Below are 17,376 nucleotides of genomic sequence, written 5' to 3' on the forward strand. Positions count from 1 at the left end.
AATGTCTTCTGTTACTTCAGCACTCAGACCTATGGGTGTGTAGCGCTATATATGAAATAAATTATAATGTAATCATATTCACAGAGCAAAGGGAGCTCTGGAGGCGAACTACAGTGTATGGTATTGCAGTAGACCCATAGATGTACAGATTTGATGGAACTATTGATCACTATTTTCCATAAACATCTAGTTGTTTTGTGTATTCATTGTTTGACAGGAAAGAAGGTAAGAGACTAAGCAGATGGGATGGGGTAGCAGGCCGAGATCTGGACAAATTAGGTGCAATCATTTAGCTTGCAGCCAGCTCACTTTCAGGGTAGCAGGTATAAAGACACAGGGTGATGAGATAGAATGTCAATAGGTATGGAATCAGCTCATGGGTTAAGCACCAGTTGAACAGATGTATGCATGAAACCAGCAGGCCACAGGACTAGGTTTGCCACCAGAAGCATTACGTCGTGTGATCATGTGCATTTTTTTAAAAGTGTTAATTTGTCAATATGATGCATCTTCCCCAACAAAATGAAATATAAAATCGACAGTAAGATTTAGATACACTAACCTAATCTTAACTGTAAAGCATGTTGACAATGCAGTTTTTTTACAGTAGCAATACTGAAATTATGCATTGTGTAACTTACATTTTTAGGAATGTAACCAAATAATAAAGTTAACATAGGCAGGATATAGTTTGCTTAAAGTATCATTCCAATTACTTATGGCAATTATTTTAAAAAGAAAAAATAATTTCCGTCCAACACTCCCACACATGCCTTTGACACTTAAGAGTGGAGGAGATGATTACTGCTGCACCCTCCCTCCATTAGTCCTTCTGAACCTGGAGTGAACAGAGAAAAGAGGGTGGAGGGAGTACAGAGGACGAGAGAAATGCAGGATGAGCTGTGCCATCACTGAACAGGGCAACTTCAATAGTTAGCTTTGCTACACAAGTGTCAATTTAATCAGCACACTTACAGAACTGTATAGCAAATTGCTATGCAACACTGCTTATGTCATGCCTTGAAGAGTTTAACTCAAATGGCCTCCTATGAGCAAGGTCTCACAAGCGCCACCTCATACCTTTAATGACAAAACATATGCAAGATGGCACCATGTGACACATAGGGTCCTGCAAAACGGCTGGGCCGGATTGCAGCGGGGTGCGCGTCATGTTGACTGATGGAGCTTTCTGCATTACAGCAGTGATGGCCTTTCCAGAATAGGAGGGTGCCCCAGTAGACCATGATGGATGTAGACTTCTGCTTATTACAACAAGATATTGTAAACACACTTCACCTAGAAGTAGTTGTCATCAGTATTAAGCTATTAAAATGATACATTAGCAACAATTGCCAACTAAAATAATAAGATAAACTAAACAAACAGTCTTAGCATGATCAGGCACAGCTTAACTTACTGAATTTAAGACTGTACAAAATACTTAGCAAACCTCAGCTCATTTCATGCCAAAAAATAAAAATCTCATCCAATTTCTTACTTTAATTTCCACATTTCTTGTCTTCAGGTTGAATCGAACTTGAAGCTGCAGGTGTTCTACAATTGGAGCAAATATTTTCATCCAGTTTTCTTTCAGTGGTGTGTATCTGTGTGCAGGAACTGCGACTTTTCTCATTTCATCTTTGTCACCCTAAACCCAGAGAAAATATTTAAACAGAAATACAATTTTACTAAGGACTTTTACTTCTTGACATTTTCTTTTAAAATAGCATTGTTTTCATCTTAAAATAGAAACGTCAGGATTCCAAGATGGCGGCCGAGCCGAGTAGACGTGCTCGAGTGCAGCGCCGTCTCCCAGCTCCGGGCCGCGACATTAAAGCCCATCAGCAAAGCGGATCATCGGCACCGTTGCATCCCCAGTACTTAAGCAGAGGGCTCAAGAGGGTACGCTGATCGGTTAACACCACAGGAGAGTCCGGAGAGGACCGCCAGCCGCGTACCGAATTGGGGCGGCAACCACTAACACTGCTGCCCGGGAGCCTGCCTCTCCCGGCAACAACCAGGGCCGAGGCCCCCAAACAGTGGAGGAGGCGGATTGCAGCAGAGGGGAAGAAGCCGGACGGGGGAGACCCCAATGAGCAGCGGGCGACCCCACCAGGGCAGGCGGGGACAGTTGGGACCCAGAGGAGAAACACTGAGGGCCGGACTGGAGACCGGTTCCCAGGTGCCCCGCATCTCGGGGTCCACTATGAGCGCCAGCAGCCCCTTACCCAGCACCAAACAGAGGAAAGCGAAGGCCGGAGCGCAATAGACACAAAACCGCTTCAAGAGCCCCGAGTGCCACCCAGGGACAGTTCAGCAGCGGAGACGACCCAGCGGCGGGGAGAGCTGACCACTTGCTCCGATCTACAGAGAGAGGATGAGACGCCATCACCACCACCCACACTCAGGCCTAGATGCCCACCCTGCGACACGAACTCCAACAGGGTGGCGACAGCAACAAATCCGCAGCCCAGCCAGTGCATTGGAGGCAGAGAACGAAGCTAGAACTCCCCAGCCGGGAGAATCCACTGGCATAATAGGAAGACACCCATGACCCCATCCAAAGCAGACACAGTGGATACTCTAAGGAAGCTCCGGAACGGAGGCAAAAGGCAGTGGCCCCGTTCGGCCGCTCCACCAGCCGCCACAGAGCAAAGAAAGTCTCCCTCCATCCGAGGGGCTGGAAATTTTGAGGGGAGAAGGACCTGACACAAGCGCTCCCTTTTGCCGCTACAAGCAAGCTTGGTAAGAAAGCCCCAGAAAGAGTGGACAGCCCCCCCACCCATCAAACCTCCAGCACATGCTACGGGTGGCACCCCACGCTCCAACCCGGCGGGGGGAGGGGAGGAACACGCAGGACCCAACTGCCTGTGCGGTGACTAAACCCAGGCCCCAGTATCAGCGGAGAGTACCCATCCGTAACATCCAACGGGGAAGAGAAGCATCAAGGTGCTCCTCCAACGGGCCCCCATGCCACCTAGGCCACACCAAAAGCAGGAGGCCAGTCAGACCCTCATATCAGATAGATGAAACAAAGGAAATAGGGTTGCCAAGGACCCGCCCAGACCTAATCAATGGAAGCACCACACGGGGACATTGGTGAATACTAGGATTCTACTGACCCCAAGCTCAGATAGTAAGACCTGGTGAAGCAGAAACCGCAAAGCGCCGACGAACACAGGGGTGGCCGCACACCCCCTCCATAGACTGGTCAGGCACAGCGCTACCAATACTGGGCAGGCAAGGACCCTGGGATCCCGGGCCCCACAAACTCGGATATATAGGCGGCCCAAACTACAGTGACACACATGTCAAATCCAGGGGACGACAAACAGAGACCCAAGCATCAAATACAAAATCAAAGCAAGAGCAGAACCTGGTGCAACTCTGGGGATCAGACCCACAGACACTCACAAAGGTTAGATCGCAAAAAGGAAATGCCGCAGAGACGAGCCCAGGTACCGAGAGTGAGGAGATGGCCACAAAAGAAGATGAGAACATAGTTCAGAGAATTCCAAGAACAGTTCATGGCCTCCATGCAAATGCAATTCGAAACAATGAAGGATGTAATGAAACAGGCATACAGGAGCTGAAGACGGAAATAGGGAATATAGGTGAAAGAACGGACACCCTGGAAGAAAAAAAACGTCCAAAACCAGGATGAGGAAGAGCAGCAACACGCAGAGACTCCGGAGCGGCTAGTGCGTCTGACCCACAACTTAGAGCTCCAACGGGATGACTTAGAAAACTGCTCCCGGAAATCAAATACAAGGATAAAAAATATGGTGGAATCAGTTGAAAATAAAGACCTCAAAACAGCAGTGCAGCAAGTCTTCGGGGACCTTCTCGCAGACAAGGACTCTGGAGGTCCCAATAGACAGAATACACACGGTAGGCCCACGAAGAGTCGGTGAGCCGGGCGCCCGCCCCCGGGATGTCTTGGTAGCAATGACGTCATATACCCAAAAGGAGCAAATACTTCGCAAAGCCAGGACGCTGGACCAGATCAGGATGAACGGGGTGGACGTATGCCTTTATCAAGACCTGGCGCAAGTAACGCTCCAAAAACACCGGGAGATGGCCCCGGTAATTAAAGAATTGGTGGCGAAGCAAGTCAGATACAAATGGATTGCTTTTCACGTGGGAAGGGAAGCAACAGAGAATTTCCACATGCGAGGAAGGGCTGCACATAATGAACCTACAAGATCAGGAAAGCAACCAAGGCAGTAGTAGAGGGATGCCCCCCCCCCCAACAGGCGGAGAAGTCCCTGGGAATGGAAAACCATAAACAAGAGATCCAGATGCCCCAAAAGGAAGTAAAAGTAAACACTGCAACCGGATCACTGCAGCTAGATCGCAAGAAGAAGCCCTTCCAGGGCATGGGGATATCGAGCCAAAGGGTTACGGATATGGCCCGATCAACCGACACTAAGGAACGGCCAGTGCTGGGAGTCGGACTGGGAATCTTCAGAGGATCCTCAGTGGGGTTTAAGACTTCCCACAAGTTATTATCCCAGAGTTCTTATAGGGCATGGTGCAGAAGGCTATACGCCTGAGTGATCATAGGGCCCAAAGCCCTCCTCAGGGCAGTTATGGGGGACGGTGGGGGGTGGACGGCAAGTTAAAGAATGCCAAAAGGTACGACAAGGGTGGGTAGGGGGAGTGGTTGGGGGGGTGGGCTGGGACTTGGAACTGGAAGAAAATACATACCACATATGAGGACCCAAGAGACTCAAACAGAGAACTGCTCTAGCAGGAAAAGAACGGGCTAAAAATGCTTTCTGCACACAGAGAAATATGACATCATAATGTTCCAGGAAACCCACATAAAGCGACAAGACCCTGGGAATGCTTTGTTTGAAGAGATACGAGCAGGAGAAAAGGGGGCAGGGAGGGGACCCGATGCATTCCACAAATCGCTAAACCTGCAAATCCACGACCTTCGGGCGGATAAACAAGGGAGATTCTTATTTGTAAACATCCACATAGACTGATACCCCCTAACACTAGCAACGATCTACACCCCTAAAACGGGTCAAGACTGCTTCATAAGGGACTACATGGATAAGCTAGATCCCTTTGTGAAGGCAGAGGTGGTGCTAGGCGGGGTCTTCAACATGGCATGGGACCTCAAGGTAGATCGCTCGAACATCAGACCATCGGGGCAAGGCACGCCGTTGAAGGCCCTGAAGCGGAGCATGGGGAAGATGGCACTGGAAGATACATGGTGGGGGTTCAAGGAGGGTACATGCACATCTTGCATGTTCACAACTCCAGAATCGTTTACCTTTGGGTCTCCTAGGGAGGATTCAACAAGCAGAGACAAGTCCAATCTCGCTCAATGACCACACGTCTCTGTGAGTGCCCGTCCTTTTGGCCCGCCAACAGACGGGGCTGTGGAGAAAGAGACTACTGGTGGAAATAATACAAGACCCGGTCATGCGGGAATCGATTAGTGAGCATATAGCAGACTAATTTGCGAACAACCACACTCTGGTAGGCCTTCAAAGCAGTGACACGCGGATACCCGATAGCTCTGAAAGCACAGAGGGATAAACAGACTCAGCAATGGGAAGCCGAACTGGAGTCCAAGTTGGAAGAGGTCCAGGCTGAAATGATCCAAAACAAGTTTTTGCAACTGAAGAGAGCCTTAAGACACATTCAGGGGCAACTGTAATCCATCCGCAACAAAAGAGCAGAGAGGAGCCTGCTCCACCTGAAACATGGTACTATATGAAAGCGATTAAGGCAGACAGGCTCCTGGCCAGACAGCTTAAAGGGAAACAGAATCAAACAGTCAAAGCGCTGAAGGACACACGGACAAACGAGGACCCCAAAGACAGACAATGGAGAAATATTCAGAACATTTTACCTAAACCTATATACACCTCAGACAGTGCCAGCCAGGTGGAACAAACTATCTAGAAGGGGTCACTCTCCCATCAATCACGGAAGAACAAAATTAGACAGCCCAGTAGAGGAGGTATCCAGAGCAATTTGGATACCTCCTCCGGTAGAGGAGGTATCCAGAGCAATTCGGGAACTGCCCACCAACAAAGCCCCAGGCCCGGACGGCTTCACTACAAATCTTTACAAGATGTATAAGAAAGCTTACCTGCCAATCCTGACAGAACTATTCAACAGGTTTTAGCAGAACAGCAACATAAAACAGTCCATGAACGAGGCGAAGATCCTAGTTCTCCACAAGCAGGAAAAAGACCCGGAGCTACCGAGCGCATACCACCCAATTGCCCCAATAAACCTGGATGCAAAATTCTACACCAAAATCATAGCCAATAGACTGTCACAGGTCCTCCCGAAGCTGATCCACCAGGACCAGTCAGGATTTATCCCCAACAGGCAGACACACGACAACATAAGGATAACCCACCTGATCGAAAAGATAGGGAATGCCCAAACACCGGCCATACTACTAGGACTGGATGCTGAAAAAGCATTTAACCACGTGGCGTGGTCCCTACTATTTCGAATCTTGGAGAAAATGGGTCTGGGGAGGAAATCAATATGATTTGGGCCAATTATAATTCATCTAATGCGCGAGTAGCAGTAAATTGCAAACTGTCGGGCACAGTCAGGATAGGAAGGGGAACCTAACGGGGGTGCCCCGTCGCTACTGTTATACGCAATATTCCTAGAGCCTCTCCTGGCGTGAATAAGACGCCCCAGACATCAAAAGGCATAGTCATATGGGGAGTTGGTGGACACCTTTCACAATAACACAGCATACACAGATGATATGCTGGTGGCCCTAACTGACCTGCTGGGCGCACTACCACTTCTCCTACAGGAAATGGAGGCATATGGAACCACATCAGGGCTGAAAGTCAGACAAAAGTCCGAAATCATGATTCTGGCCGGAAACAGACACGACATCCAAAGGCAAGCGGCAGTGCTACAACTGAAAGTGGCAGCAAAAGGGGTCAAATACCTTGGCGTCACTCTGACCAGTAGGCTAAATGAACTTTATGGAGGGAACTACCCCCAACTTCTAGAAAGGACCAAAAGAGACTTGGAAAGGTGGAATCCTCTGTCAATCTCGTGGTGGGGCCATCACAGCGATAAAAATGACCATACTGCCTAAAATGATGTACAGTTTTTAGGCGCTCCCCATCAGACTGCCAGCTTCCTCCTTCAAAGCACTGACCAAAACAGTTTCGGTGTATATTTGGTGGAAAAAAAAAGACTCCCAGACTAACCAACAAGGTCCTTACGGCACAGAGAATGGATTGTGGCCTGACCCTCCCCCATTTTGGTAAATATCACGAGGCGGCCCAGCTGTGGGTCTTGAAAGAATAGATGCTGGACTCTTCCCAGAAACTTTGGGTTGCCCAGGATAAAGCAGTGGCCACGACCAGACTACGACACCTTCTATGGACCAAAAAAGAACACAGACAACACCCGAACGTACAAATAAGCGAAGTAATAAATGCAACACTGGAGATTTGGAACAGGGCAACCCAAAATGAAAACAGCGACAATTGATCCGGCCCCCTTCATTCCATTGTTCAATAATCCGGAATTCCAGCATGGCATGGAGAAAGAGGCATACCAAAAATGGGAAGAGGCGGACTGCACAATGGTAGGCGACATGTTTCGAGACCAGGACATCAGAACCTTCGCAGAGTGCCAAGCACAATTCGGCCTCACCGCAAAGGACCGATACAAATATGAACAACTTCACCACTGGCTGTCCTCCCCACGGAACACTACAGCAGTGTCAAGAACACTAACATCGTTTGAAACATACGTCATGACACACGCGGGGGGACGAAGAAGGTGGTCTCCGATGTCTACAAATTCCTCAATATCCAAACCGAAGAGATAAAATGGCACTACATGAAGAGATGGGACAACACACTCGGGGGCAATGTTACAAAAGGCCAGTGGGAATACATATGGCAGGCCATTCCCAAACTAACTAGAGTAGGCCAGACAAGGGAAATGTGGACAAAGATCCTGGTACAATGGCACTACACCCCAGAAAGACTACATAAAATGTACAAAACCACCCAGAACAAGTGCTGGAGTGCAGGGCAGAAGCCAACTGGAGACATATCTAGTGGGACTGTCTGAATCTCCAGCAATTTAGGGAAGACGTGAAAACACAAATGCAGAGAATGTTCAAGGGAACGGATCAGTTAGGAGAGGAGGTGTGGATGTGTGGTCTGTGGAACCCCCCCCCCCCCGCGATAAAAAAAACCACTGACAATGACATAGAAGAGGAACTTCATGGGCCTCTTAACGGCAGCCTGGCAAGCCATAGCTAAAAAATGGAAGCAAAAAACGCCCCCTACAATGTTCGAATGGCTACAAAGAGTTTGGTCTCACATAGCGATGGAGATCATCACATAACATACAAGGAGACCGGCAGAAATTTAGAACTGACTGGGGGACGGCTCTGGAATATCTTCAGAACAACTACATGGAACAATGGTGCCCACATAAAATAAGAATCCTAGACATGTTCTCTTAGGCTCCAACGAATGCCTTTGCATATGCGGACATGAGAACTGAGACCTTCCGGTGGGGTGGGAGGGGTGCGGGAGAGAGAAGGAAAGGGTTTGGGACGGATGTCGCTGTGTTACGAAATGCAATAAAAACACGTAAAAAAAAATTATAATAGAAACGGCAGACATTCCAAAATGGGGGGGGGGGAGGGGTGTGTGTGTGTTGTGTGTGTGTGTGTCCCCCCAATCGGGCCACAATTAAACAGAAAACAATGCTATGTGGCGTGCACAACTCCTACTCCTACACACACAAGGTGACAAGGTGAGGACGGTATAAGGAACCCCGCAGAGGAGCAAATAAAACGCAGTGGTGCCACTTGAAGACTTCACCTTCAGCCGATGAGGGACGCTGCGATAGGCGGCAGCAAAGCATCCCAATACGAGCCAAAAAACAGGAGCCATTTGTATGCGAGTCCCAGGGGACAACCAAGAGCCGGCAGAGGAGACACCCGGAAGCAGGCATGGTGTAAGCAGGAAATCCCCAGCCGACCACACACAAAACTAGATCACGCGGCGACCATCGGAACAGAACTACAGGTGAGTGGGGAAGCAGAAACAGCAGCACGCCAGACCCCAAGGGACAGAAAAGCAGCAAGTGTACACGGGCAGGAGAAATAGAGCCTGGGGCCCAGGCACACAGAAACAAGGAAGGGGGGAGAGGAGTGAAGCCAGGCAGACAGGACCCTGGTCCCGAGAACACACAGGGCACAGGGAGATTTAACTCAATCCCCATAGAAAGAAAAATCTGGGTGGAAGCCACCGGATTGAATAGCCAAGAGCAGCAGGAGCCATCTGGAAGTTGCAAAGCATAACACAACGCAAGAAGGGGAACCATTCAAGCAGCAGAGGGCGGAAGGGGAGGCTCACCCCCCTCCCCACCCCCTTATTAAAGCAGGGGGAGACAAAGCAGCCCAGAGGAACGAAACACAGGAGGCCCAATAAGAAGGAGAAAATAAATAAATAAATAAAAAAATAAAAAAAAAACACACACACACACACACACACACACACTCCCAACCCGGACCGGCAAGAAGACTGAGGAAGGCAACACAAATAAGGGACAAGATAGGAAGACAGATTAGCCCCGGCAATGCAAGCGTAAGGTAGGAACCTCCACGAACACAGTAGGGGCACACCAGAAGAGGCCCAAACAGCCCCCACATGTCCAAAACCAGGGCAAAGGCAGCATTATCAAGCACACAAAGGAAAGCAAACAACCAGGAGACACCATTCAAAGCCAACCCTCACAGACACCCAAAGAAGGCACAATGGCAAGCAAGGAAGACCTGCAGAACTGTTTTGGGGAATTTCAAAATCAACTAATTTCCTCCTTTCATACCCAATTTGAAACATTGAAAGTCAAAATCAAACAGTTGCTACAAGAGCTGAAAATAGATTTGCCAAAACTGGAGGAAAGAACAGACACTAAAGAAAGTTGCTCAGAATCTAGAAGAAATGCAAAAAACAATGAAACACTAGATCACCTCACACACCCGTCACACAATTCGGAAATGCAAAGCGAGGACCTAGAAAACCACAAAGACCCAAAAGGGATAGAACAACAACTCTTTGCAGATGTAATGGCGACTGACAAGGAGGAGCAAGTCCTAGTGGAGAGAATCCATTGAGTAGGACCAAAAAGGATGGGAGAGCCTGGCGCAAGCCCGAAAGATGTCATGGTGGCAGTGACATACACCCAGAATTAACAGATCCTATGGAATAAAAGGAGCGGGGGCCAGGTGCAAATCAACAGATACAAAGGTCTTCCTCTAGGAGCACCTTGTACAAATCACGCTCCAAAAAAAAAAAAAGGAGAAAGATGGGCCAGTAGTGAAATTCCTAGCGCAGAAACAGATAATATATAAGACCTGCATTACTCACCGTAATAGCATTTCTGGTTGTATCTGCTTAGATTCACATGTTGTGCATATGGTCAGACATCCAGTGGTATCCGCGGAGTATTGCATCTGGTCTTTCGGGGACCGAAAGGGAACGTCGGCATATGCATGTCTGTAACACTTTCCCTATTGTGACGTGAAGTGTACCCAAAATCCCTCACGCGCCGAGGTCCCTCTGATTGTATTTTGCCTGCCATGAAAGAGTCCAAGGCTATTGTGAGTGAGCACATAAAGAAAGTAGTAAGAAGTCTATGTTCCTTCCACCCGAGCGGGGAGGCAGGGTGGGCGCATGTGAATCTAAGCAGATACAATCATCAGAAATGCTATTACGGTGAGTAATGTAGGTTTTCTGATGCTTGTTAATCTGCTTAGAATCACATGCTGTGCGTAGACTAGCGAGCAGTACCCAGAGTTGGAGGTGGGTTATGAGAAGGAACAGTAGTGAAAATATGTCTTAATACTGCTTGTCCCACCTGAGAATCAGATCTAGAGTGAGTGTCTAGGCAATAGTGTTTTGTAAAGGTGTGTACAGCACTCCAGGTTGCTGCTTTGCAAATGGACTCAAGGGGAACATTTGCAATGAATGCTATGGAAGCCCCAGTGCCCAGAGTAGAGTGTGCTCTAGGCTTGAAGGGCAGTTCTCTCTTCACAAGAGTATAACAGTGATGCATTTGACAATACACCTTGGAGATAGCGGATTTAGAGACAGGATCCCGTTCTCTACCAGCTGCTACTAAAATGAAAAACTGGTTTGTCTTTGTCAGTGGTTTCGTTCTTTCCAGATAAAACATGATTGCCATGCGCACATCTAGTGTGTGTAGGCTTCTTTCGGCCATGCTAGTGGGATTCTGGAAGAAAGTGGGTAGTTTGATTGATTGGTTCACATGGAACTTCGAATTAAATTTAGGCGCAAAACGGGCTGAGAGCGCAGAACCACCTTATCCCTGTGGACTTAACAAAAGGGTCTAGAACAGAAAGAGCCTTTAGTTCACTAACCCTTCTAATAGAAGTGATAGCCACTAGGAAGGCTGTCTTATAAGTAAGGTCTTTTAGACATGCTTTATGCATTGGTTCAAAGGGAGACCCCATTTGTCTGGTCAATACCACATTTAGATCCCATCCGGGAGCTGGGTTAGAAATGGGGGATTAATTCTCTTAACCCCTTCCATAAAAGCCTTGATAACAGGTATCTTCCACCACGACACCTTCTGTTGTGACGTAGTGTAGGCTGAGAGCAGCTAGGTGACCCTTTAGGGAATTAAACACCAATCCTGAATCTAACAAGTCGGTCAGGTACAACACAATGTGAGTAGGAGAACAGTCAATCAGGTTGATGTACTTGGTATTGCAACAGATGACAAAGCAGTTCCATTTGCTGGATTAGCAATACCGGGTGTTAGGTTTCCTAGCTTCCCCAAGTATGTCCATCCATCTCGGAGGAAGTTGAAGGTGTCCGAACTCTGACCTCAGCAGCCAGGCCGCTAAATTCAGAGTTTGTGGGCATGGGTGTAGTGTTTCCCCACTGTCCTGAGGAATGTTGTACGGGCAGGGCTACTTCACAGGAGGGGAGACGGAGATCTCCATCAGATGAGAGAACCAGGGTTGGCGGGCCTACATGGGGGCCACCAATATAATGGTGACTGGTTCCTGGTGCATCTTGTGCACAATCATGTTGAATAGGGGAGTTTCAGCGTAAACACATTTCCCTGACCATGTTATCCAGAGTCCGTTCCCCTTGGAGCGGTTTTGGCGGTACCTGGAGGCGTAGTCTTGGCATTGGGCGTTCTCCTGAGTGACGAACAAGTCTATCTCTGGAAAGCCCCAATCTGCGAAGATGTTGGAGACGATGTCTTCGTGTAGACATCATTCATACTCTTAGTGGGACATTGCTGCTCAGGACGTCCGCTAGAAGGTTGAGTTTGCCAGGAACGTGTTGGGACAGCAGGAACATCTTGTGTTTGGGAGCCTACATCCAAATGTTCTGGGACAGCTTGGATAGCCCTGGAGAGGGTGCCCCCTGTTTGTTTAGGTAATACATGGCTGTAGTGGTGTCTGAAAGGCCTTCAGTGCTTTGAATACTGCTAATAGCTCTAACAGGTTTATGTGGTTGGATGCTACTTGTGGGGACCACACTCCATGTTCTGTCTGCTGTAGCAGAGGAGCCCACCACCCCGTGAAAGACGCGTCTGTTGTGAGAGTGGCTTCTACTGCAGGAGTGGTGAAGGTCTTCCCCTTAAAGAGTATTTCCCCTCGACCACCACTGCAGAGAGAGAACGAGGGCTGGCGAGACAACTAGCAGATCTTCCCATTGTCCGCTGGCCGGACACCACTGGCTGTGGAGCCACTCTTGCATGGGACGCATGCGCAGCCGTGCGCGAGGAACTAAATAAATGCATGACGCCATCATTCCTAGCAGTCGCATGGCCATGTGTACCGTCACTTCCCGACTGGCTACATATTGAGGGATCTGAAACAGCATGTTCTGAACCCTATCTGAGGGGAAGACGAGGCTGTCGTTAGTCCAAATTAGAGCCCCCAGAAACTATTTGACTTGACTGGGGTCTAAGCTGGATTTCTTTTCGTTGATGGAGAATCCCAGACTGAATAAGAGGTCTATTATCTTCTGAGTGTTCAATAGGCATGTTTCGTAAGAGTCCCCTGTTATGAGCCAGCCTGGATAGTCTGCACAGGTGTGCTGCCGCTACTGCCAGAACCTTTGTAAACACCCTTGGTGCCAAGGCAATGCCGAAGGGGAGGACTTTGAAATGATAGTGCTTGTCCTCTACCACAAACCTTAAATATTTTCTGTGCGCTGGCAACATTGAAATATGAAAGTATACATCTTTCATGTCCAGTGTCGCCATGTAATCCTGGGATTACTTCCTGGAGAGTTACCATACGAAACTTTTGAGGTTTGACAAATTTATCTGCAAGTCTAAAACAGGGCGCATGGTGAGGTCCCTTTTTGGGTACAAGGAAGTACACTGAATAAATACCCTGGTTTACCTGAAGAATAGAGATGGCTTCTATGGCGTCCTTTTCCAGAAGTGCTTCCACCTCTTGTATCAGGATTCGCAGATGGTCTGGTGTCAGGCGTCGTGCTTGGGCGTTCTGAATTGTGGTGGTCAGTACCCGTGGGCGAACGTCTTGAGAACCCACTGGTCTGACGTTATCCCCTCCCATGCTGAAAGGAAAAATGTTAAGCGCCCCGCAACAGGGGTGGAATGGGAGGGGACCTGGATCCGTAGGTCATCTATAACCAGAGGCTGTGGCTCCCCTGGAGTTTGGGCCTCTGCCTCTACCTTTCCCCGTGCCGCTGTCCCTTGGCTGGATAGTTGGCAGGGGTGCGGGATGCTTGTCCTGCGTTCCAGTTATTTCCCGTATTATACAGGTTTTTCAGTACGTTCTGGTTGACCTACCTGCCCTTGGTCACGATGGCAAGTAATTTGGTTCTAGCGAGCTCAGGCACCTCTTGGAGACCTTCCTGCAGTAGATTCCAATGCGCATCGGCATAACTGGCAAGCAACGTACTGTTTTCCATGCGCGTGGATAAAAGGCAGCTGCTGTGGTGAATAGTTTACCCAAGGCGTACAGCCTTTTTAACTCCTTATCAGGAGGCGCCTCTCCTGTAGCAAGGGCTACCCCCCCCGCCCATTTTTGGGTGGTGGTAACCACTAGTGAATCGGGGGTGGCATGGCCCTTAATGTATGTAGGGCCAGTAAGCGATGAGCGAAATAATTTCTCCACCTGCAGGTCTACTGCTCTAGTCTGGGCTGTGATCAAGGAAGGAGCCAATCTCCTCTTAATGAAAATCAGAAGAGGTATGGCTTGGCTGGAGGGGGACTTTTATTTGAGGATAGCCTCCGTAAAGTCCTGTTCAGGTAAAGCCTCCTGGGTGGCTATTTGAAAATATTCAGCTGCCTTCCTCAAGATGACGTTGAACGCTATCTGATCGTCCACTGGGGAAGCCTGGCAGGCCGTAGTAGAGGGAGGGGAATCCAAACATAGGACATCAGGGTCCTGGTCCTGGGTAGGGAGTGCCCACTGTCCTCGAAGTCTCCCGTGGGATCCACCTGGTCACCCACAGTGTAGTTTTGTAGGAAGTTCGTATCCTCCTCCTCATAATAATTGTCCTGATACGCGTCCATCTGGATCTCGTCTTCGGGGAGGATGGAAGTGTAATCCACCTGAGAAGGTCCTACATTTCTTAGAAAATTAGAAGCAGGCACAGAGGGAGGGTCCTGCCGAGGTCTCTTGGGGGTAGGTTGCTCTGAAAGCAAGAAAACTTCTCCAACCTATCCATACAGCCTTTGAATTTTTCTCTGGTCCATCTAGATGAGCCAGAAGGGTCTAAGGGTGGAAAATATTCATTTTCCTCCCTATGGCACCCACGTTTGTCTCCAATAGAGCTAGCAAAAAGGCACCGGACTCTCCACGTAGTCCTTGCGAGCATTGTGGCGCTGTGACGCATCTTTCGAGGTGTCTGCGCACCACTCCTTGCGCTTTGTCGTCTCTTTAGACCTCTCCTTCAGCCCCACTGCCGAAGCAATCCTAGCAATGCTTTCAGAGATGTGCAGCAAAGCGGGCGATGCGTCGGTTGACTAGGAGGCCCAGTGGTAGATTTTTCTCCTACCGGAGCCTTCGGAGCGTTAGCTAAGCGCGCTTCGACGGCTGGATGGGTTTTGGAGGTAGCACCCTTTGGTTTCAAAGGCCCCGTTGCAAGATGCTGCTGCGGATGCGGGAAAGACTGTTGATCTTCAAGATCCAAGGATCCCGTCGAAATTTTCAGCGGTCCTGTTGGCGCTTTCGCCCGTTTCGATGGTACCGTCGAAATCGGGGTTGGGGTTGTGTGTTTAGTGTGGCTTCGAGCTTGTACGCCCCTGTCGCCGGGTGTTATCCCCATAGCGTGACATGCGTCAGGCCTAGCAGGGACAGGCGTGGCAGACCTAGGAGTGGCCGTCGTGAGGTCGATGGCACCCGACACGAATGCCTGGTCATCACTAGTACCCCTGTCACTTCGGCAGGTGCAGCGGCGGAAGAAGACCCAGCCCGTGACATGCCGTAGGCCACCCACCGCTTAACGTGGTGCTCCTTAAGTGTTTTAGGGGGCAGGAGTTTAGAGGCCGCGCACCGCGCTTCGTCGTGGTCAAGGGGTAGACAATTATTGCACTTTGCGTGCTCGTCCTTCCAAGGATATCTGGCTCTGCAAGAGGGGCAAAACCTAAATGGTGTCCTTTTTATAGCGAAAGGCAATAAAGGTGATGACCAGACCTAGAGGGCAAAGAGGGGGAAGAGGAGAGACATAGCTGAAAGGATATGGCCACCCCGACCCCACTCTCCCTACTGTGTAGGCCGGCCAGAGGTCCCGCCGGATCTTAGGCGTTGAAAGTCCACCGCAGTCTTCGGCATAGTGCAGGAACCACCGTCGAAATGACAATGAGATAGTCGGCAAAGTCAATAGACAAAGTGATAGTCTTATGAAAGAGCTCCGCAATAAGGCGACCAGTACTCTGGGTGGAAAAAAACAATCTGCGGGACCTCGGCACGTGAGGGATTTTGGGTACACTACACGTCATGATAGTGATCGTGTTACAGGCTCGCCTGTGCTGACGTCCCCTTTTGGTCCCTGAAAGGCAAGATGCAATACTCTGCGGCTACCACTGGATGTCGGACCATTTACACAGCATGTGATTCTAAGCAGATTAACAAGTATTAGAAATAGACATTTCCCTTCGGCCTACTCTTCACTTGGGAGGGACAGACTCACAGGATAACGACATGTGAGTAAGGAGAACACATTCTAAACCTGCAAAGGGGGGAGGGGGAGTGGAGAGTGCACAGAGGACAGACACAGACATGAGGGAAGAAGCAGGAAACCGCTGGGATGGACAACAGCGCCAAAGAAGGGAAGTAGTGGAACCAAAATGTGAAGGGGGTAACAGAACCCAAAACCAAAGAACCCTGGATGAGAAATAAAAGGAAGGAGTAAAGGATTTAAGATACCCTGAAGAAAGGGTAAGACAATGACATGTAACCCAAGAGCGCGGCCCACAGGGATGGAGGGGGGGTGTATCTTTGAATCCCTAGTGGGGTGTAGTAGCCCCCACGACAATTTCTCTGGGAAGACATAAGGTACAGGCACGAACGTTCATAGGAACCGGGACCCCTCCTCAGGGATTGGGGAAGAGTTTTAGTTGGGGAGTTACAGTCGACAAGTTGGCGGTTTGGGGAAGGGAGGTAAGGGAGTGGAGATACACATGGTGTAGAAGGGCATAGGGCGGGGAGGGTAGAGGAAGCAGGGAATCCAAAATGAAGGACCTTAAGCTACTAGTGCACAATGTGAAGGGCCTTAACACCCCAGTCTAAAGGAATAACATAGGATATGTGTGGGGAACAATACATTTTAAAAAACAATCTAAATACTCATGTACCAAGAAACACAAGTAAACAAGACAAATGGAAATAAAAAATTAGAGGACATTCTCAACTATACCAAGCAAATATCGGGGAAAAGAAGGTGGGGGTGTTGATTGCAGTTCACGATAGACTAGGCGCACTAGTCAAGAACTTTGTTGCGGACAAAGAGGGAAGATATCTATTCTTAAACGTAGCCATTGGGGGCCAAATGTTAAAGCTGGCATCAATGTATGCACTGAATGCAGGGCAGGATAGCTTCCTAAGTAGAGTACTATCAGAATAAGAAACCTTTGCTAAGGGAGACAGTTGCGGGTGACCTCAACATAGCGTGGATCCAGGGTCTGGACAGAAGTGGAAAAAATGCACAAGGAACCCAAGCCCCTTCCCAAAGCTTTAAAAATGGAAGATGGATATAATGGCCCTTCACGACATATGGAGGGTAATCAAAGGGGACTATTCACATGTACATACTTCCATGTCTCAGAAAGACTACTTTTGGGTGTCTACAGAGATACTGAGAAAGGTGAAGGGAA

At 49.0% G+C, this 17,376-nt stretch overlaps 1 protein-coding gene across 1 annotated transcript in view; it reads right to left on the reverse strand.

Moving 5' to 3' along the window:
• PNO1 (partner of NOB1 homolog) overlaps nucleotides 1-17,376 on the reverse strand; it is a 269,091-nt gene that overhangs the window by 202,155 nt on the left and 49,560 nt on the right. The window contains exon 2 of the mRNA XM_069608144.1: nucleotides 1,499-1,648. Within this exon, the coding sequence (XP_069464245.1) occupies nucleotides 1,499-1,648 (150 nt within the window). The remainder of the gene's footprint in view (nucleotides 1-1,498; nucleotides 1,649-17,376) is intronic.

The sequence above is a fragment of the Ambystoma mexicanum genome, chromosome 4q, assembly GCF_040938575.1.
Source record: "Ambystoma mexicanum isolate Mex_15411 chromosome 4q, UKY_AmexF1_1, whole genome shotgun sequence".
In the NCBI taxonomy this organism is placed as follows: Eukaryota; Metazoa; Chordata; class Amphibia; order Caudata; family Ambystomatidae; genus Ambystoma; species Ambystoma mexicanum.